General features: G+C 46.6%; 1 protein-coding gene across 13 annotated transcripts in view; it reads right to left on the bottom strand.

Moving 5' to 3' along the window:
- The window catches only part of VWA5B2 (von Willebrand factor A domain containing 5B2), a 136,748-nt gene that overhangs the window by 20,226 nt on the left and 93,717 nt on the right, over nucleotides 1-22,805 (bottom strand). For all 13 annotated transcript variants that reach the window (XM_063916629.1, XM_063916630.1, XM_063916628.1 and 10 more), the window contains 3 exons: nucleotides 1,638-1,976; nucleotides 1,400-1,534; nucleotides 1,198-1,296 (listed from right to left, as the gene is read on the bottom strand). In XM_063916629.1, the coding sequence (XP_063772699.1) occupies nucleotides 1,198-1,296; nucleotides 1,400-1,534; nucleotides 1,638-1,976 (573 nt within the window). The remainder of the gene's footprint in view (nucleotides 1-1,197; nucleotides 1,297-1,399; nucleotides 1,535-1,637; nucleotides 1,977-22,805) is intronic.

Consider the following 22,805-nt stretch of genomic DNA (forward strand, 5'->3'; position numbering starts at 1 on the left):
AGTGCGATCAGTTCAGTCCTTTTCGTTCCTGGTTTGACGTCACAAACACACCCAGCGTTCGCCCAGACACTCCCCCGTTTCTCCAGCCACTCCCGCGTTTTTCCCAGAAACGGCAGCGTTTTTTCACACACTCCCATAAAATGGCCAGTTTCCGCCCAGAAACACCCACTTCCTGTCAATCACACTACGATCAGCAGAACGAAGAAAAAACCTCGTAATGCCGTGAGTAAAATACCAAACTTCATAGCAAATTTACTTGGCGCAGCCGCAGTGCAAACATTGCGCATGCGCAGTTTGTGGAAAATCGCTGCGATGCAATGAAAAATAACGAGCGAACAACTCGGAATGAGGGCCCATGTGCGTTCACGTGCAAACACCCTGGTTTTTGAAGTACGTGTGAAAAGGGTATAACTATCACAGGCTTAGAGGTCAATCCAATTGCGGGTGAAGACAGCATAGAGATGTCAGCAACAGCACTGCATCTAACTGCGCAATCTCACCCCAAATTTGCACAATTTTGTACACAGCCCTACTGTATAGGCCTTTAAGAAAACTGTGCAAGTCCAAGCTGCAGTAAAATGCAGCTTGGACTCCCTAACTTGAGGGAGCAAGAACATTACCCACAAATGGACTGACCACTTACAGTTAGCTCCATATATATGGACACTGACAATTTTCAGGATTTTGGCTCTGTACACCACCACAATCAATTTGAAATGTAACTATAGCGATTCCATTGAAAAAGCAGAGGCGTTCGTGAGGCAGGCCGGGCGTCGATTTGGCATTGCTGGGGCGGGTTTGGGGTGGTCGCGTATAATCACATGCGGCCACTGCGACTGAAAAGATGGCGGCAGGCAGACTGCTCTTGAAGCCAGGCTGCGGAGACAGATGTCTACCCTAAATCAGTGATGCGTACGCAATTGTATTGCATCACTGGCCACCATTAGCATGCTGGACGGCCTTGCCTTAGGCAGCCCCCAGCATGCGAGAGAGAGCAGTTGCAGTTTTGCTATTTTAGCAAAACTGCAACTGAAACTTGCTAGAGTAGTACAGGGGAATGTCACAGACTACCTCACTTGAAGTAATCTCCCTCAGGACTATAGTGCACTAGCTATACAGAATTATACCATATATGGCTTTTCTGAGACAAATATAATATATACAAGACATCTGTGCAAAGAGTACAGGTTAGTTTACCTGCATGTTCCAAGATGTCACCTGTATTGTCAGAGTGTTGTTTGTCTCCCACATACCAACTTCCTGAGTTTGTGCTGCTGCGCTTTTTATTGCGCCCACCTAGAGATAGATAACAACCTCAAATACATAAAAATGTCATTATGACTTCCTCACCAAGGACAAACATTTCCAAAGTCACCACATTGCATGTCCCACTCCTTACATCTACGCACTATCATGTGTCCTGGAAGTGCATCCTGCGTAGTGCGGTCTACGGGGACAGGGCAAGTAAAAGTGGAGGCTTGCGAGTATACCTTGCTGGTCTGTATAGCTTTCAGACGAAATCGACGAGAGGAGCCTAAAATAGAGCAATTTGTATATTGGGTAATCAAGACCTCTGAAAATGAATGTAACCACTGTTTATCTGAGCTTCTATATCAAAGTTAACAAGGTGTTATTACCATGCTCAATGTCGCACTCTCTCCAGGCCATATCCTCATTGTCCAGAATCACAGAGCGTGCAGCTAGCTGATGCAGGTCATAGCACCCTTCATTTTCAATACAGTTTCCCACATCATCTTCACAAGAACTACTCAGAAGGTGCTGGAGGTTTACTGCGGTTTCCCAGGAATGTTTCTTGCTCCCAACATAGCCACGGACGACAACTCGGCACTGCCAACCAGATTCACTGCTAACACCAGATGCTGAATTTGCCCTTTCTGGAGCAGGAGATGCAGAGAAAAGGTACTGTGCATCAACCAACATGTCCCAGTCCAACTGTGCAGGAGACAGAAGCTGGCCTAGAAATGGAAGACAGTTTCTTTTAGTTTGCTTGTAGTATCAGCTTCTTATAGCCTGCACATGGAAACTCTTGCTAGTCAGTGGATAGAGACAGAAATCGTAATGTATGCAGACTATAAAACAGGCCGTACTAGTGTAAAATAAAACCAGTATACAAAACTTGAAGACAATATTCACTTAGTCACTAAGGAGGTTATTGCAATATAAAAAAAATAGGATTTTAATACCTACCGGTAAATCCTTTTCTCTTAGTCTGTAGAGGATGCTGGGGATGCTTCAAGAACCATGGGGTATAGACGGGATCCGCAGGAGACATGGGCACTTTAAGACTTTAAATGGGTGTGAACTGGCACCTCCCTCTATGCCCCTCCTCCAGACTCCAGTTATAGGAACTGTGCCCAGGGAGACGGACATTTCGAGGAAAAGGATTTATTGTTAAAACAAGGGTGAGATACGCACCAGCTCACACCACAAACACGCCGTACAACATGGCATTAGCAAAAAGTCCAGTCAACGGCATGAACAAAATCAGCAACAGGCTGACCATAACCGAAACAACCTTTGTGTAACACAAGCAATAACTATTAAACAAGTACTGCAGATAGTGTCCGCACCGGGACGGGCGCCCTGCATCCTCTACGGACTAAGAGAAAAGGATTTACCGGTAGGTATTAAAATCCTATTTTCTCATACGTCCTAGAGGATGCTGGGGATGCTTCAAGAGCCATGGGGTTTATACCAAAGCTCTAGAACGGGGGCGGGAGGGTGCGGATGACTCTGCAGCACCGATTGACCAAACAAGAGGTCCTCATCAGCCAGGGTATCAAACTTGTAAAACTTCGCAAAGGTGTTTGAACCCAACCAAGTAGCAGCTCTGCAAAGCTGTAATGCCAAGACCCAGGATGAGCCCACCTTTCTGGTAGAATGGGCTTTTACCGATTTCGGTAACGGCAATCCTACCGTAGAATGAGCCTGCTCAATCGTATTACAGATCCAGCGTGCAATAATCTGCTTGGATGCAGGAGCCCCAATCTTGTTGGGAGCCCACAGGACAAACAGAGCCTGTTTTCCTAATCTGCACCGTTCTGGCGACATAGATCTTCAAAGCTCTGACCACATCGAGAGACTTCGAATCCGCCAAGGCATCAGTAGCCACCGGCACCACAATAGGCTGGTTTACGTGAAATGATTAAACCACTTTTGGCAGAAATTGCTGACAAGTTCTCAACTCCGCTCTATCAGCATAGAAGATGAAATAGGGGCTTTTGTGAGACAAAGCCGCCAATTCAGATACCCACCTTGCAGATGCCAAGGCAAACAACATGACTACTTTCCAAGTAAGGAATTTTAGCTCAACCTTACGTAAAGGTTCAAACCAATGAGATTGCAGGAACCGCAAAACCACATTAAGATCCCACGGTGCCACAGGGGGCACAAATGGAGGTTGGATGTGCAGCAGCCTTTCACGAAGGTCTGAACTTCTGGAAGGGAGGCCAATTCTTTCTGAAAGAAGATTGACAAAGCCGAAATTTGTACTTTTAATAGAGCCCAACTTTAGGCCTGCATCCACACCTGCTTGCAAAAAATGGAGCAAACGCCCCAGCTGAAATTCTTCCATAGGAGCCTTCTTGGATTCACATCAAGACACATATTTCCTCCAAACACGGTGGTAATGCTTTGCCGTTACTTCTTTTCTAGCCTGAAGAAGTGTGGGAATGACTTCACTGGGAATAACCTTTCGGGCTAGGATTTGGCGTTCAACTGCCATGCCGTCAAACGCAGGCGCGGTAAGTCTTGATACACGCACGGTCCTTGCTGTAACAGGTCCTCCCGTAGAGGAAGAGGCCAGGGATCTTCTATGAGTAATTCGTGAAGATCTTGATACCAGGCCCTCCTTGGCCAATCTGGAACAATGAGTATCGCTTGAACCCTTGTTCTTCTTATCATCTTTACCACTTTTGGAATGAGAGGAAGTGGAGGGAACACATATATCGACGGAAACACCCACGGTGTCACTAGGGTGTCCACCGCTACCGCTTGAGGGTCCCTTGACCTGGAACAATATCTCTGAAGTTTCTTGTTGAGGTGGGACGCCATCATGTCTATTTGAGGAATTCCCCAACGACTTGTCACTTCTGAAAAGACCTCTTGATGAAGACCCCACTCTCCTGGATGGAGCAGACGGGCAGACCGCAAAGATGATGTTCCGCTTGCAGAGTGCCGTTGTAAATGGCCCTTAATTCCAGAATGTGTATGTGCAGACAAGCTTCCTGGCTTGACCATTTTCCCTGAAAATTTCTCCCCTGTGTGACTGCTCCCCAGCCTCAGAGACTTGCATCTGTAGTCACCAGGATCCAATCCTGAATCCCGAACCTGCGTCCCTCCAGAAGGTGAGAACTGTGCAGCCACCACAGAAGGGAGATCCTGGTCCTGGAAGATAGGATTATTTTCCGGTGCATGTCCAGGTGCGACCCGGACCACTTGTCCAACAGGTCCCACTGAAACACCCTGGCATGGAACCTGCCATACTGAATGTCCTCGTAGGCCTCCACTATCTTCCCCAGCAACCGAGTGCATTGAAGAATCGACACTCTTGCCGGTTTCAGAATCTGTTTTACCAAGTTCTGTATTTCCAGAGCCTTTTCCACTGGAAGAAAGACTCTCTGTAATTCTGTATCCAGAATCATACCCAGGAACGACAGCCGTGTCGTCGGAACCAATTGTGATTTTGGCAAGTTTAGGAGCCAACCATGTTGTTGCAGAATCGTCAGAGAGCGCAACGTTTTTCAGCAATTGCTCCTTGGATCTCGCCTTTATGAGGAGATTGTCCAAGTACGGGATAATTGTGATTCCCTGCTTGCGCAGGAGAACCATAATTTCTGCCATAACCTTGGTGAAAATCCTCGGAGCCGTGGACAGACCAAACGGCAACGTCTGAAATTGGTAATGACAATCCTGAACAGCAAACCTCAGGTAAGCCTGATGTGGAGGATATAAAGGAACGTGTAAGTAGGCATCCTTTATGTCGACCGACACCATAAAATCCCATTCCTCCAGCTGGAGATCACCGCTTGGAGAGATTCTATCTTGAATTTGAATTTTTTTAGAAAGAAATTGAGGGATTTTAGGTTCAGAATCGGTCTGACTGAGCCATCCGGCTTTGGTACCACGAACAGACTCGAATAAAAACCCTCCCCCTGTTGTGACGGGGGTACCGTGACAATGACTTGATTTTGACACAGCTTTAGTATCACAGCGCATACCACCTCCCTTTCTGGAAGAGAAGCTGGCAAGGCCGATTTGAAATATCGGTGAGGGGGCACGTCTTGAAACTCTAATTTGTACCCTTGGGTCACTATTTCTAATATCCAAGGATCCAGGGCCGAGCAAGCCCAGACCTGACTGAAGAGTTTGAGATGTGCCCCCACTGGTGAGGACTCCCGCAGAGGAGCCCCAGCGTCATTCGGTGGATTTGGTAGAAACTGGAGAGGACTTCTGTTCTTGGGAACTTGCCACAGCCTGTGACCTTTTTCCCATTTCTCTTCCTCTCGCAGCAAGGAAGGAGGATCCTCGTCCTTTTTTGTATTTATTGGGCCGAAAGGACTGCATCCGATAGTGGGGTGTTTTCTTTTGTTGCGCCGGAACATATGGTAAAAATGACGTCTTACCCGCGGTAGCCGTAGATACCAGGTCATTGAGGCCGTCACCAAACAAGACACTACCATTAAACGGTAGAGACTCCATAGCCTTTATTCGAGTCAGCATCAGCATTCCACTGATGAATCCACAATGCCCTTCTAGCCGAGAGAGCCATGGCATTGGCCCTTGATCCCAAAAGGCCAATATCCCTTGCAGCTTCTTTTAAAAATGCTGCAGCGTCCCTTATATGACCCAGAGTCAAAAGCACGTTATCCCTGTCCAGGGTATCTATCTCAGATGACAAGTTATCTGCCCATTTTTCAATAGCACTGCTCACCCATGCCGAAGCAACGGCAGGCCTGAGTAGCGAACCTGTACTGACATAAATGGACTTTAGTGTATTTTCCTGCTTATGATCCGCAGGATCCTTTAGGGCTGCCGTGTCGGGAGACGGAAGCACCACCTTCTTGGACAGACGCGATAGAGCTTTGTCCACTGTGGGGGTTGACTCCCACTTTTCCCTGTCCCCCGAGGGGAACGGATATGCCACTGGAATTCTTTTGGGAACCTGTACCTTCTTGTGAGGATTTTCCCAAGCCTTTTCAAAAAGAGCGTTCCGGACATGAGAGGGAGGAAACGTTACCTCAGGTTTCTTTCCTTTAAACATACAGACCCTAGTATCAGGAACAGCAGGGTCCTCCGTGATATGTAATACGTCTTTTATCGCCACAATTATGTACTGAATGCTCTTAGCCAGTTTAGAATTTAATCTGGCATCACTATAGTGGACACTGGAATCAGAGTCCGTGTCGGTATCTGTATCTGCTATCTGGGTAAATGCACGTTTCTGTGACCCCGAAGGGGTCTGAGCTTGTGACAATGCATCTTCCATGGATTTCCTCCATGTCTGGTTCTTAGACACTGATTTATCTAATCTCTTAGTCAACCGAGCCACATTTGCATTCAAAACACTCAACATATTTACCCACTCAGCAGTCGGCGGTGCCGACAGGGTCACTCCCACCTCCTTTCCTGTCCCCACTCCGGCTTCCTCCTGGGAAGAGCACTCAGCCTCAGACATGTTGACACACACGTACTGACACCTCCAATCACACTGGGCTATAGGGGACAGACCCACAGCAAAGCCTGTTAGAGAAAACACAGAGGAAGTTTGCCAGCTCACAACCCAGCGCCCAACCCCGTACTGAGACTTTACATACAATGCTTCAGACCTGCTAGCGCTTTTATAATAATTATAACACAGGTTGAGTATCCCTTATCCAAAATGCTTGGGACCAGAGGTATTTTGGATATGGGATTTTTCCGTATTTTGGAATAATTGCATACCATAATGAGATATCAAGGTGATGGGACCTAAGTCTAACCATAGAATGCATTTATGTTTCATATACACCTTATACACACAGCCTGAAGGTCATTTAATACAATATTTTGAATAACTTTGTGTATTAAACAAAGTTTGTGTACATTGAGCCATCAGAAAACAAAGGTTTCACTATCTCAGTCTCACTCAAAAAATTCCGTATTTCAGAATATTTCGTATTTCGGAATATTTGGATATGGGATACTCAACCTGTAGCACCAAATCTACTGTGCCCCCCACCCCGTTTTGCACCCTGTTACTTGTAACAGCAGTGTGGAGGTCAGGACCAGCGTCTCTGCAGCTTCTGTGAAGACAAAATGGCGCTGGTCAGAGCTGTGAGGGCTAAGCCACGCCCCCTTACCGGCGCGCTTCAGTCCCGCTCAAATCTACATAATTAGACTGGCGGGGGTCTATATTTAGTGCCCAGGCACTTTTAATATACTTATTTGCCAGTCAAAACTTCAGTATTCATGCTTCCCAGGGCGCCCCCCTGCGCCCTGCACCCTGCTAGTGCCGTTGTCACTGAAGTCTTCTGCCGTCACTGAAGTCTTCTTTTCTTCTTTTACTCACCCGGCTTCTTTCTTCTGGCTCTGCAAGGGGGGTGACGGCGCGGCTCCGGGAACGAGCAGCTGGGCGCACCAAGTGACCGGAACCTCTGGAGCTAATGGTGTCCAGTAGCCTAAGAAGCAGAGCCTTTGAACTCACAGAAGTAGGTCTGCTTCTCTCCCCTCAGTCCCACGATGCAGGGAGCCTGTTGCCAGCAGTGCTCCCTGAACATAAAAAACCTAACATAAGTCTTTTTTCAGAGAAACTCAGTAGAGCTCCCCTGTGTGTGACTAGTCTCTCTGGGCACAGAATCTAACTGGAGTCTGGAGGAGGGGCATAGAGGGAGGAGCCAGTTCACACCCATTTAAAGTCTTAATGTGCCCATGTCTCCTGCGGATCCCGTCTATACCCCATGGTTCTTGAAGCATCCCCAGCATCCTCTAGGACGTATGAGAAATAATAATCTTTACATTATTCTAGAAATATACACCTACAGCAACTGTGAAAACATTAACAGGTAACAGAATAACCTTCAGAACTGAGAAATTAGCACAGATACACTAACCCCCATGGATACTGGAGAAATCCCTGGTGGGCCTTGCCCTCCTTATGCCTACACAGGTATAATGGGAGGTGGGGTGACTAATTAAGCAGTAGTCAAACCCTCTGTGGGCTTGATATGCCCCACCAGTGACGTGTTGGCTCTGGCTTTTACCAGAAGTCCTGATATAACGCATCTACTTTGGTAGTTCCGCATTGGGGTTGTAAATTACAGTTATTTGGAATAACAATCACCCTAGGGTACATACAGATGGCCTTTTTTCTAATTTAAAAGGCCATAGGGATTGTTCATTTTTCAGGTCTGTCTCGTGTTTTCTAAAGAAAATTGCTCAGTCAATTATGGGCATTACAATAGTTAAACGATGTTCTAAGAGCAGCAAATTATACTTACAGATAATTCCATTTCTTCACAGTGACTCCATGACAGCCATAATAATGGGATAACATATCCCTCCCCTAGTTTATACAGAACGTTTTCTTAGGGACCACCCAGCTGAGGGTATATAACCCCACTCCTCCCCTTCCTCCTTGTCTTTCGAGTGTCTACACTTGTCGGTCCCTGGAAAACACTAGAAAGGGAGGGTGTTCTGAAGGCTGCCATGGAGTCACTATGAAGAAATGGAATTCACTACTTTCTTCTACGCTCCCCCATGGCAGCTATAACAATGGGATATACCAAAGCAGAATAAAAGGGTTGGATCAATAAATAACAAAAACATATACTGCAATGTTAATTTATGCAGCAAGAACTTCTTGCAAAACATGAGTCCCAAAGTGGGCGTCAGAAATATTAAAGCAGTGATAATAGGATTATAATTACCTACCGGTAAATACTTTTCTCGTAGTTCGTAAGGGATACTGGGCGCCCGCCCGGTGCTTCGTTCTTCCTGCACTGTTACTTGGTTAAGTAATGTTGTTTGGTTCAGCTGTTGCTGTCCCTGTTTACAAGTTTTGGTTAGCATGGCTTTCCTCCTGTTAAGGTTGTGCTGGTCTCACCACTTTCCTTTTTCTATATCCTCTCAGAGTATGTCCGTCTCCTCGGGCACAGTTTCCTAGACTGAGTCTGGTAGGAGGGGCATAGAGGGAGGAGCCAGCAGGCCCATGGCTCCTCCCTCTATGCCCATGGCTCCTAGTGGACCCGTCTATACCCCGTGGTACTAAATGGATTCCCAGTATCCCCTACCGACTATGAGAAAAGGATTTACCGGTAGGTAATTAAAATCCTTTTTTCTTGTGGCAATCACCTCAGCAAGACGAGTAAGTGAGTTTTAGGCTTTATGGGCAGAAGAGCCCTATTTGAATATCATGCCGGATAAAGTTATATTAAGAACGAATCCAAATCTTTTGCCCAAGGTGGTAACATCTTTCCATATGAATCAAAATATGCTATTACCTTCATTTTATCCTGATTCTAAGGATGAAAAAGAGGAAAGATTGCATACATTGGATCTAGTCAGAGGTATTTCCATTTATCTTGAAAGGATGAAAGAGATCAGAACATCTAAACAAATGTTATTCCAGAAGGAGCTAAAAAGGTACGTGCTCCCACAAAACAAACCATTTCAAGATGGATCAGGGACGTGATCATATTCATTATTCATATACGAGAATGAAGGTTGGGATGTTCCAGCTATAATTAAAGCACACTCAACTAGGGGAGTGGCTACTTCATGGGCAAGGAATGCTCAAGCTTCGGTGAAGGATATCTGTGAAGCAGCCACGTGGTCGTCTATTCACACTTTTTCCAAACATTGGGGTAAATGTATGAAGCAGTGATAAGAGTGGAGAAGTAAGCCAGTGGAGAAGTTGCCCATGGCAACGAAGTAATATTTATAATTTGCATACTATAAAATTATACAGAGCAGCTGATTGGTTGCCACTGGCAACTTCTCCACTCTTATCACTGCTTCATACATTTCTTTTATCTTACGTCCTAGGGGATACTGGGAATCCATTTAGTACAATGGGGAGGTACCAAAGCTCCCAAACCGAGTGGGAGAGTGCTGAGGTTTCTGCAGAACCAACTGACCAAACTGAAGGTCCTTAGAGGCCAAGGTATTGAACTTGTAAAACTTGGCAAGAATGTTTGAAACCGACCAAGTAGCTGCTCGGCAGAGCTGTAAAGCCGAGACACCCTATGTAGCCGCCCAAGAGGAACCCACTAACCTAGTAGAGTGGGCTTGTACAGATTGTGGAATCGGCGAACCTGCCATGGAATAAGCATGCTGGATAGTGAGCCTGATCCAGCGTGCAATGGACTACTTCGAAGCAGGACACCCAATTTTATTGGGATCATAAAGACCAAACTGCGAGTCCGATTTTCTGTGACGAGCTGTTCTCTTCACATAGACCTTCAAATCCCTAACGACATCCAAAGACTTTGAAGTAGCAGAGGCGTCCGTAACAGCCGAAACCACAATAGGTTGGTTGATGTGAAACGCGGACATCACCTTAGGAAGAAATTGCTGATGAGTCCTGAGTTCAGCTCTGTCCTCATGGAAAATCAAGTAGGGGCTCTTGTAACACAACACCTCCATTTCCGACACACGTCTTGCTGAAGCCAAGGCCAATAGTGTGATGGTCTTCCACGTAAGGTACTTTACGTCCACCTCCTGTAATGGTTCAAACCAGTCCGATTGGAGGAACTGCAGTACCAAAGTGAGATCCCAAGGTGCTGTGGGAGGCACAAAGGGAGGTTGGATGTGCAGAACACCTTTTAAGAAGGTCTGGACCTCAGGGAAAGAAGCCAATTGTTTCTGAAAGAAAATAGACAAGGCCAAAATCTGGACTTTTATGGAGCCTAGACGTAAGCCCACATCGACTCCTAACTGCAGAAAAAGCAGGAAATGTCCCAGATGAAATTCCACCGTAGAATATTGTCTGCTATCACACCAAGAGACATATTTCTTCCAGGAACGATGGTAATGTTTAGACGTTACCCCCTTCCTGGCTTGGATCATAGTCAGGATGACCTTGTCAGGAATCCCTCTCCTGGCTAGAATCAGCCGTTCAACTTCCATGCCATTAAAAGTAGCCGTGGTAAGTCTTGATAGACGAACGGGCCCTGTTGAAAGACAATCCTCGCGAAGAGGCAGAGGCCACGGATATTTAATTAGCATTTTGAGAAGATCCGCATACCAGGCCCTTCGTGGCCAGTCCGCAGCAATGAGGATTGCTTGAACCTTTTCCCTTTTTATTCTTTTTAAAATTCTTGGGACCAGAGGAAGTGAAGGAAACACGTACACCAGCTGGTAGACCCACGGAGTTGTCAGGGCTTCTATCGCCACAGCCTGTGGGTCTCTTGACCTGGAACAATACCGCTTAAGCTTCTTGTTGAGTCTGCCCAGAGGAGAATTCTTGACACCTCTGACATTGCAGCTCTGCTTTTCGTTCCTCCCTGTCGGTTTATGTACGTCACCGTTGTCACATTGTCTGACTGGACCTGAATGGCCTGATTCTGAAGAAGAAATGAGGCCTGCAGAAGGGCGTTGTAGATCGCCCTGAGTTCCAGGATGTTTATTGGAAGGACAACTTCCTGACTTGACCATCTTGACTTCCACCATAAAGTTCGCAGAGTCCTTTATATGTTGCAGGAGCAAAATAATCTCCTCTTGAGGTAAGGGGGTAAATTTACTAAGGTGGGAGATTTTTAGAACTGGTGATGTTGCCCATGGCAACCAATCAGATTCTACTTACCATTTATCTAGCTGCTTCTAGCAGATAATAGATATAAATCTGATTAGTTGCTATGGGCAACATCACCAGTTCTAAAAATCTCCCACCTTAGTAAATTTACCCCAAGGTGTCTAACTCCTCAAGTACGTTACCTGACCATTTAGCAATGGCTCTTGTAATCCACCCACATGCCATAGTGGGTCTCTGGGCCACACCTGCAGCTGTATACAAAGATTTGAGCGTAGTCTCAATTTTGCGATCAGCCACTTCTTTTAGGGAGGCTGCACCTGGGGCAGGCAATACAATTTTTCGTGAGAGCCTGGAGACTGATGCATCCACTATCAGTGGATTTTCCCATTTTTTCCTATCCTCAGGAGGAAAAGAAAAGATTACAACAACCATTTAGGGATTTGAAATTTCTTATCTGGATTAACTCACGGTTCTTCAAACAGGGTACTGAGTTCCTTTGACACAGGAAAATTAGCTGAGGATTTTTTCTTTATATTAAAGTAAGATTCCTCACTCTCCTCTGTCACCTTATCAGGGATATTGAGGGCTTCCCTAATAGCATCTATGAGAGCCCCTATTCTCTGCGACAGAGTACCCTCCCCCACCTCTGAGTCCACCTCACCATCCTCCATGTCTGACTCCTCATTATCAGAGTCAGACTGCAGGAAATGGGCCAAAGAACATTTTTGCGGACAAATGGCAGGGGACTGAGACGCTGCTCTGGGTACTGAGTCCTTTTTCATAAACTCAGCCATAGACTGTCCTAAGTATTGCGTCTCTTTCTCATTCTGAGATAATTTTGTAAAAATGTTGGAAATCATTCCCTTAAATGGAGTCCAGCCATGATGGTTCTGCCCCACTAGCCTGGGAAGGGATACTACACTGAGTACACACCAGTAAACCCCCTAGAGAAGAGGAACACTGTGCCTTACATGAAACACACTCTTTGCCTGACATACTGTAGCAGTGACAACACACACACACACACACACACACACACACACACACACACACACACACACACACACACACAAAAAGGTTAAATACAGTTAACCCACAAAGAGCCCTTCCAGGGAGACACAGAGAGATTATGGAACCAGTGCACGGCTCCCCTATGGCTAATGTCAAGCTTAGCCGGGTCACAGACTAAGTACCTAAATTAGGGACACTGAAAAGTTGTCTCCCCCCCCCCCCCCCCCCAAGACCCCCTGGTACCGCTGAGGTAACCTGGAGTCTCTTTGGAGGAGCTGCGCGTCCCTGTCAGTCAGCGTCTGTGTCAGCTGCAGTAGGGAAAATGGCGCTTGTGAGCTGTGCTGGATCTGCTCATAGTGAAGCCCCGCCGCTTCAATGGCGCACGGTCTTACCGCTCTTATTTATACTGGCTGCCTTTGTCTATGTGCATAAAATGGAGTACACCTCCTTTTATGGCTGTGGTGCCAGTCTGGGTACTGTGTCTGCTGTAGTGTACACAGTCAGGAGACTCAGTCCGTCCCGTTTAGAAGCCGTGCGTCTCCGTACCCTCATGCCGCCATAATGGCTGGCAACTCGCTAACCGGGACGCCGGCTCAGTACTCACTCCTCTTCATTCTTCTGGCTCTGTTAGGGGTGGCGGCGTGCTGCGGGAATGTACGCTCTGTCAGCAGAGAACGGGACCATTAACCCCCCCCAAGTCCCATGAAGCAGGCAGGCTGGTGCCATCCAGTCCTGCATGAAAATAATAAACTTTGAAAATAAATGTAGAAAACTCTTTAGGAGCTTCCAGAAACGTGACCGGCTCCTCCGGGCACATTTTCTAAACTGAGTCTGGTAGGAGGGGCATAGAGGGAGGAGCCAGCACACCTAATCAAACTTATATAGTGCCCATGGCTCCTAGTGAACCCGTCTATACCCCATGGTACTAAATGGATTCCCAGTATCCCCTAGGACGTAAGAGAAAAACTATTTTCCAAGCCTCTTCTCAGAAATCTCATGTAAGGGTTCAAACGGCAGCATTGCCAAAGCATTCAGAATCAGATTTAAATCCCAAGGAGCCACAAAAGATCTGATAGAATGCCGAATTTTCTTAATAGCCTGGCAAAATCTCTTGATTAAACCTTCCCCTGTCAGTTGTCTGTCTAACAGGACACTCAGAGCTGCTATTTGTCCTTTAATAGTCGAGACTGCCAGGCCCTGGGAAAATACTTATGCTATAGTGGACTTGGTGATATTTTCAGCAAACCCCTTCCAGGCAATAAACTTTCTCCATATCTTATACCTGTAATATGCTTCAGAAGAAACCTTCTTCCTTGCTTGCATCAGGATTTCAGTTACCTGGTCTGACAAACCCTTGTATTTAAACAGATTCCACTCAATCTCCATGCCTTTAAGTGCAGTGTTTGTGGATTAGGATAGCACAGTGGACCCTGATGTAGAACGTCTGGCCTTACTAGCAAGGTCCATGGTTCCTGTGTCGCCAATTTTCTGACTGTGGCAAACCACGCTCTCCTTGGCCATAAGGGAAGAATCGCCACTACTTCCTCCTGATCCTCCCTTATTTTCTTCAGAACCCTTGAGAATGGTGGAAACACGTACCCTAATTGGCACCTCCATGGACTGAAAGTGCATCTATTGCCTTGGCCTCTGGATAATATCTGAAGAAGATCTTTACCTTCCTGTTGACATTTGATGCCATTAAATCTATATCTGGTTGACTGAACTTGTCCACCAACCGATGAAATATGTCATTGTTCAATTCCCATTCTTCAGGAAGAATCTGGCATCCTTCAGATCGATTGAGGCCATAAAATCTTCCTTCCTTAGACCTACCAGGATCGATTTTAATGTTTCTCTCCGAAATGTCTTTACCTTTACAAAACTGTTTAGGTCTCTGAGGTCTAAGATCATTCTGAAACCTCCTGAACTTTTAGCTACCAGGAACAAGTTAGAATTAAAGCCTTTCTTTTAATGTACTGAAGGTACTGGTTCCACTGCTTGAGAATTTAATAGCTGTGTTAGACTGTTCTCCAAAGCATTGATTTGGCCATATGTTCTTGTCAACTTTGACGTCACAAATCTGTTCCCCCTCGGAAACTCTAAAACCCCTAAATGGTAGCCGTTGTAGACTAGATCTATCACCCACTTGTCCTGGACAGACATACTCCACTCTTGCAAAAATAGAAAGTCTTGCTCCCACCGTGGGAGGACTGTCACAGTCATTGTCTTGTACTCTTCCTGTATGCTTGCTGAAAGGACTGTCTAGATATTCCCTAGGAGTATCTCCTGTTATACTGCCTGCCAGGTCTATAGGTTTTAGCCCCTCTGAACTGCAGGAAAATTCTTTTAAACGTTTACATGTTTCATCTGCTACATCCTTGAAGGCTGGATTCGCTATAGCTTTGGTGTCAAGGGCCCTAAGACTATGGGGAACTATTATGCATGCCGATCTAGAAGAGAACATTTTCAAACAATACTTATTATGGAATTTGGAAATTCTGCAGAAGGGAATAGGATTCTTGTGCGAGTCTTCTCTGGATGCAGTGTCTTTTCAGAAAGGTCCATTGCATCAGGAGTTACAGCAAGAAAAGCATTGTGGCTGCGAGCATAGGCAGCGGACGCACATTCAAACAATAAACTGGCAACGTTGCTGTTCAAAGGTTCTCTGTTTTCTGGGACCAAATTGCATGCCATGATATACAGATTAACTGGCGGAAAATCTGTCACAAGATAAACAAAAAGGAGAGCTATGGTAGACTTACCATTGTTAACTCTTTCTGCGAAGTACATTGGGTTCCACAGGGAAACATTGGGGTGTAGAGTGGATCTTGTTACAGAGGCACCAACAGGTAAAGCTTTAGCTGTCCCAGGATGCATAGGGGTCTCCTCCATAACCCCACCTCCAGGCACTGAGCGCTCAGTTTTGAGTTGGTGCCTGCAGCAGCAGGTCACTGAACAGGGGGGCTGCGCTAAACAGCCCTGAAAGCTTTTAAACTCAAGAAGAGTTTTCGCTTTTCTGACTGAGCTGACATTCATTGTTTCAACTACATCACCTCCAAAGCTGCACTGCACACTTCCGTTGGCCCGGTTCCCGGGTACCTGTGGCGGAGGCGTACCGACTTAGGCACGTTCGCAGACTGCTCTCCTTGATCGCTTGGCTGCTACGGGGAGGAGGTAAGAGGGTTTCCTAGGCGGGACCCACCATTAAATCGTGCTCCGTCTGCGGTCTGGGGAGACGGACCGTGGCACTGGCGCGGACAGTGGCACTGGGCAGGGACCCCACTAAACCACCAGGGCAATCGGAGCACAGGTCAGGTGTATTAACACCTGTTTAATAAGGCTCCACAGTACCTGCGGTGGAAGTCCAGCATAGGAGAGGCGGCGCTTGACCAGTAGCCCCGGCCCAGGGCGCCATCTCCTTGCCAATTTACCGCCTGGAGCTGCCTCACTCTCCCTCACAGAGACTCTGGGCGCCATCTTAACAGCATAGCTGCAGCAGGGCAAGGTCTCCCATGTAAAGCCGCCTGTGTACAGTGCTGAGACTTTACATTCACTTGAGTATCCTACATGTCTTAGAGACAGTGTTAGTTGAGAAAAGTTGTACATTGCAGAGTATATTGTAGGAGTATTCTGCTGTATCCTCCGGGCTGTGACTGCGCTGTGATATTTATATACAAGTCTAGTGCAGCTTTATTGTCATAATCATTTATGCATTGCATTCAACTGTGTACCTATATTTGTTGTGTGGTTTCACTTTGTGTTTCCCAGATATAACTGTCACTATATTCTATACCCTGGGCTAGGTGCGTTTGGGTCTTACAATATAGTTATACACAACGTTTATCTATATATCGATATAAGTATATTTCCACTGTTACAGTCACGTTATACCCTGTTTTATTCCCCAGGTATTTACTTTTGTCTGGCTTTATACATCGTACTGTGTTAGCCCATTTGTTGCATATATAAAGTCTAACAGAAAGGGCAGTAAATCTGTGGAAGCTCCTGCATCATGTAGAGCAGTGGTTCTCAAACTCGGTCCTCAGGACCCCACACAGTGCATGTTTTGCAGGTAACCCAGCAAGTGCACAGGTGTATTAATTACTCACTGACACATTTTAAAAGGTCCACAAATGGAGCTAATTATTTCACTTGTGATTCTGTGAGGAGACCTGCAAAACATGCACTGTGTGGGGTCCTGAGGACCGAGTTTGAGAACCTGTGATGTAGAGCATGCTCCAAGAATTTATCAGAGGGGGAAGTGTTGTATGATGGTCTGTGTACTGCTTGTCATGCACCTCCCAGTCAGTACGCAGCCCCAGCCATTAGTCAGGAGCCTCCATGGGCAGCAGTCACTACCCTGCTGGGTACTTTAGTGGGCCGTCTGTGCCATTACCCCCACAAATTGTGCCCATGGTTAATCCGCCTTGGGCGGAAAATTTGTCTAACCAACTGCAACAGCTAAACCTTGTTAGACAGAAATCTACCTTGGGTTACTCCCGTGCCTCTGGTCCCTCTAAGTGGGATTCTTCCTCCTCACAGTCTACAAACCTCTCTGGTGTCTCATCTGAAGAGGAGGGGGAGCATACGGTCCTGTCGGACAATGAATCCTGTGTTACGGACGAGGAATCTCCCTGATAAGTTTAAACAGCAGAAGGTGGTTAAAACTGTTTTACCTCATTCTGATCATTTAGTGGACATCAGAAGGGAACCCTGGTCATACCAAGGAAAGAAATTCCCTATTCCTAAATGGGCCTTTGCTCACTACCCTCTCCCTGCAGAGTTGTGTAACAAATGGAAGACTCCACCGCTGGTGGATTCTCATGTCACCCGCCTAGTGGTGTAATCCACTTTGCCTGTCACCATTGTCACCTCACTGAGGAAGCAGACAGATAAGCGTGTTGAGGGATGCCTGAAATCTGTATATTCCCTTACAGGGACTATTCATAGACCCACTATGGCTGCCTCTTGGGCTGCAAAAGGTATTAAAGCGTGGGTTCAGACATTTGCGGAAGAGCTGCCCCAGGATATCTCTGAAAATGTCAGACAATACCTGTCTCACATTACCACCGCCTCTTATTACATTCAAGAGGAGTCCTCTGAGGCAGGAGTATTGGCAGCCAAAGCGTCGGCTACGTCTGTCCTGGCGCGCCGCATACTGTGGTTGAAGTCATGGAAAGTGGACCTGGGCTCCAAAAAGACTTTGGAGGTCGTCCCCTTCACTGGAGATATTTTGTTTGGGGAAAACCTAAATAAAATTGTGTCTGAACTGGCAGCTGCTAAGACAGCTTTTCTCCGAACTACTAATCCTTCTGTACAGTAGGCAAGGGTACCACTTTTCGCTCCTTTCGGCCTCAAGGGGAAGCAAAAGGTCAAACATACCCAAGATAATCTCATGCTCCTAAAACCACCAAGCCCAAGGCGAAACAGTCTTGGACAGCCCATCAGCCTGCTGCAAAACATGACAAGCCTACTGCAGGGTGGGAGGCTGACTTCTACAGTTCACCCAGGTCTGGCTCACGACCACTTCAGATGCATGGGTGCTGGAAGTTGTCTCCTTCAAGAGCTGTCCCCCTCACCAGTTCTGCACTACGGCTCTCCCTTCGGATCTATTAAAAGCGCAGGCTCTGCAAATGGTTGTAGGTTCCCGCTTGAGTACAGGAGTGGTTGTGCCGGTACCTCAGTCCCAGAGGGGCAGAGGTTACTACTTGACCCCGTTTCTGGTCCAGAAACAGAATGGGTCTTTCCGGCCTATACTCAACCTCAAATCACTGAACAAGTTTGTGAGAGTGTCCAAGTTTCGTATGGAAATGCTGCACTCAATTGTGCTGGCTATGGAACCCGAAGATTATGTGTTATCCCTGGATATACAGGATGCATATCTGCATATCCCTATTGTCATATAGCATCAGCAGTTCCTGCGGTTGCTATTGGCAAACTTTACTACCAGGCTCTGCCATTTGGACTGGCTAAGGCTCCTCGGATCTTCATCACGGTCATGGCCATGATGACAGCCCACCTCCATCGCCAGGGAATCAGAATCCTCCCGTACTTGGAAGACCTGCTGATTCTGGCAAATTCTCACAAAGTCCTCCTCAGTCATCTGCAAAGGACGGTGAATTTCCTGCAAGCCCATGGGTGGCTAATAAATTGGAAGAAGTCCTCGCTGGTCCCAGCTCAGAGCATGGTGCACCTAGGGGCACTCTTGGACACACACAGTCAGAGACTGTTCCTGTCTCCAAAGTCCGGAAGCTGAAGCTTCGTCGCCCCAGAGTGCTGATACACTCAATGGTGTCGTCCTTCGACATGGTCAATGGAACACTCATTTCAGGGTCGTTGGACCAAGGAGGAATCCCTCCTCCCGATCAACATTTTGGAGCTGAGGGCAGTGTACTATCTCTTGCCCTGCCTCTGGTACGGAACAGGCCTGTTCATGTACAGTCAGACAACGCCACCATGGTAGCATACATAAACCATCAAGGCAGCACTCAAAGCCGCATGGCAGTGTCAAAAATCCTTTGTTGGGCGGAACGCCATCTGCCAGCCATATCGGAAGTTTATTCCAGGCATCCTAAACTGGGAAGTGGACTTCCTCAGTCACCAGGTCATTCACTTCAGAGAGTGGAGCCTTCATCCAGAAGTCTTTCAACTCCTGGTGGACAGGTGGGGCCTACCAGATGTAGACCTCATGGCGTCTTAACACAATCACAAGGTTCCGTTATTTGGATCACGGGCCAGAGATCCTCAGGCAGCATTCATGGACACACTGGCAGTTCCGTGGAACTTTCGGCTGCCTTACATATTCCCTCCGATGTCACTCCTGCCCAGGGTACCACGGAAATTCAAGTAAGAAGGCGGAATGCTACTTCTAGTTGCTCCAGCGTGGCCCTGACGGCATTGGTTCTCAGACCTTCAGGTTCTGTCGACCGATCATCCCCTTCTACTTCCTCAGCGTCAAGACCTCCTCGTATAGGGCCCTTGTCTCTACCCGGACCTGGCCAGACTGGCTTTGACGGCATGGCTCTTGAAGCATCACTCCTGAGGACCAAAGGATTTACTAAGGCGGCTATTCAAACTATGCTGAAGGCCCGCAAACTGGCCTCTGCCTGGATTTATTACAGGGTTTGGCATTCTTATTTCACCTGGTGTGCTGATAAGAATTATGATGCTGGTAGATTTAAAACTTCCAGAATTCTGGCTTTTCTGCAAAGCAGCTTGGACTTAGATCTTCGTCTGGACTCCCTCAAGGTTTACATATCTGCCTTATCGGTGTGGTTTCAGCGCAAGATTGCCTCTGTACCTGATGTTCATACATTCACTCTGGGTGTTCTACGTATTCAGCCTCCCTATGTTCCCCCTGTGGCTCACGGTCAAGGTCCTGTTCTTGCTGGCTATTGCCTCTGCAAAATGGGTATCAGACTTAGGCGCTTTGTCCTGTCGTCCACCCTTCCTGATTTTCCACCGTGACCGGGCAGTTCTACGAACTAGACCAGGTTATTTGCCTAAGGTGGTGTTATCATTTCACCTTAAACAAGAGATTGTGGTTCTGGCTTTTATCTCTTCAGATTTGTCAACCAAAGAACGTTCTTTGGATGTGGTCAGGGTTCTCCATGTCTACGTGCAGAGGACCACCTCTATTAGGCAGTCGGATGCCCTCTTTGTCCAGTTTGGTTTCCAGAAACGTGGCTGGCCTGCGAACAAGCAAATCTTGGGCAGATGGATTAGAATGGTGATTGCACATGCTTATGCGCAGGCTGGACTCCTAGCTCCTGCTGCGATTAAGGCCCCTTCTACTCTGTCTGTTGTACCTTCTTGGGAGGCCCGCCGTGGCGCGCCCGCAGAACAATTGTGCAAGGCGGCTACGTGGTCCTCAGTGAACACGTTTCTTAGGTTCTATGCCTTTGATATCTTCGCCTCCCAGGATGCCTCCTTTGGACGCTGGATTCTCACATCCGCTAAAGCACGTCCCTTCCCTTGAGAAACTGCTTTAGGACAACCACAATGTTTCCCTGTAGAAACCAATGTACCCTGCTGCAGAAAAGGAGTTATTGTAGACTTACCATTGTTAACTCTCTTTCTGCAAAGTACATTGGTTTCCAGAGGGCGTCCTCCCTGACACACTTGGCTTCTTTGGGTTTGTATGGCATTAGCCACTGGTACCTTCTCCTGTCGTGAGAATGTGTTCTTATGTGACTAACCTCTGCCTTCTCTCTTGCCTGCTCCTGCACTGGACTGGTTATCAAAACTAAGCTCTCAGTGCCTGGAGGAGGCCCCTATGCATCCTGGGACAGCTAAATCTTTACCTGTTGGTGCCTCTAAATCAAGATCCACTCTACACCCCAATGTTTTCAATCTGCTACAGGGACCGTGATCGCTGTACAGTCTGTGGTCTTCCGGGTGCTCGGGTACGGCACATTGCGGACTGGGTATAAAGATTGTTGGGTGAGGCCGGGAACGACCCGGCGGTCTTGGTGCACGTTGGCACCAATGACAAAGTTAGTGGTAGGTGGGATGTCCTTAAGAAAGATTATAGAGACCTAGGCCGAAAATTAAAGGCAAGAACATCTAAGGTGATATTCTCTGAAATATTACCTGTGCCACGCTCTAGTCCAGGGAGGAAGAGGGAGATTAGGGAGGTAAATGTGTGGCTCAGAGACTGGTTTAGGAAAGATGGGTTTGTGTTCTTGGAACACTGGGCGGACTTCTCAATCAGGCGCCATCTTATTTGCCGCAGTGGATTGCATCTGAATGAGGAGGGGGCAGCAGTGCTGGGGGGGGGGGGGGGGGAGGATAATTAGACGGTTGGAGATTTTACACTAGGTGCCTGGGGGGGGGGGGATTAGAAAGAACTAGTGGGACAACTAGAGAGCGAAGAAAAGAGGGATGTTAAAAGTATAAATGGGGGTGGAGAGGGGGGAGGGAGAAAAATAGTCTGCAATGGTAATTTAAGGAAAACTCAAGTTCCTAAGGAAACGTTATCTACAACAAAACTTGCGGATCAGGGAATTACTAAACTTAAGTGTATGATTGCAAATGCTAGAAGCCTAACAAGTAAAATGGGGGAACTAGAAACAATTGCACTTAATGACCAATATGATATAATAGGCATTACAGAGACATGGTAGGACGATTCTCACAACTGAGCAGCAAACATGGAGGGGTACACCCTCATCAGAAGAGAAAGGACTAATAAAAAGGGAGGGGGTGTTTGTCTTTATGTTAAACCATTCTTAAAACCGTATTTAAAGGAGGTCATTTACGAGGGGACTGGAGATAACGTGGAGTCATTATGGGTTGAGATTTCGAGTGGGGGTAAAGATACAAAAAATCTTTTCAATCGGGACATGCTATAAACTGCCAGATATTAGTGTGTCTGACGAATTAGAACTCTTGCAGCAAATCTAAAAAGCTGCAGGAATGGGGGACATCATTATTGTGGGGGACTTTAATTACCCGGACATAATTTGTAACACCGAAACAGTAAATACAGCTAGGGGTAACAGGTTCTTAAACATGCTAAAAGATCATTCCTTGTCCCAGGTAATCGAGGAACCAACCAGGCATAGAACTATACTGCACCTACAATAATGGGCAAATAATATCAAATACTAAAGTAGGGGAGACCTTAGGAAATAGCGATCATAATATGATCACATTCGATATCAGCTTCCAAAAACAACAATATGATGGTTTAACTTTAGAAAAGCTAATTTCATATTGCTGAAACAAGCAATGAAGGACATCAACTGGGAAACGGAATTTCATGGCAAGAATACGGCGGAAATGTGGGATGTTTTTACAACTGCGCTCAATAAGTACAATAATTTGTATATTCCCAAGGTCAATAAAAACAGGAGAAGTAAATTCAAACCGATGGAGCTTAATAAGGTGGTCAGGGAACAAATGGAATAAAAAGAGGCGTGCTTTCAAAGCATTTAAGTCTGACGGGATGGTGGACTCATTCCAGTTCTACAAGAAATGAAACAAAAAATGCAAAAAAGAAAACAGAGAAGCTAAAATAGAAAACGAAAAACAAATCACA

The sequence above is a fragment of the Pseudophryne corroboree genome, chromosome 4, assembly GCF_028390025.1.
Source record: "Pseudophryne corroboree isolate aPseCor3 chromosome 4, aPseCor3.hap2, whole genome shotgun sequence".
NCBI lineage: Eukaryota > Metazoa > Chordata > Amphibia > Anura > Myobatrachidae > Pseudophryne > Pseudophryne corroboree.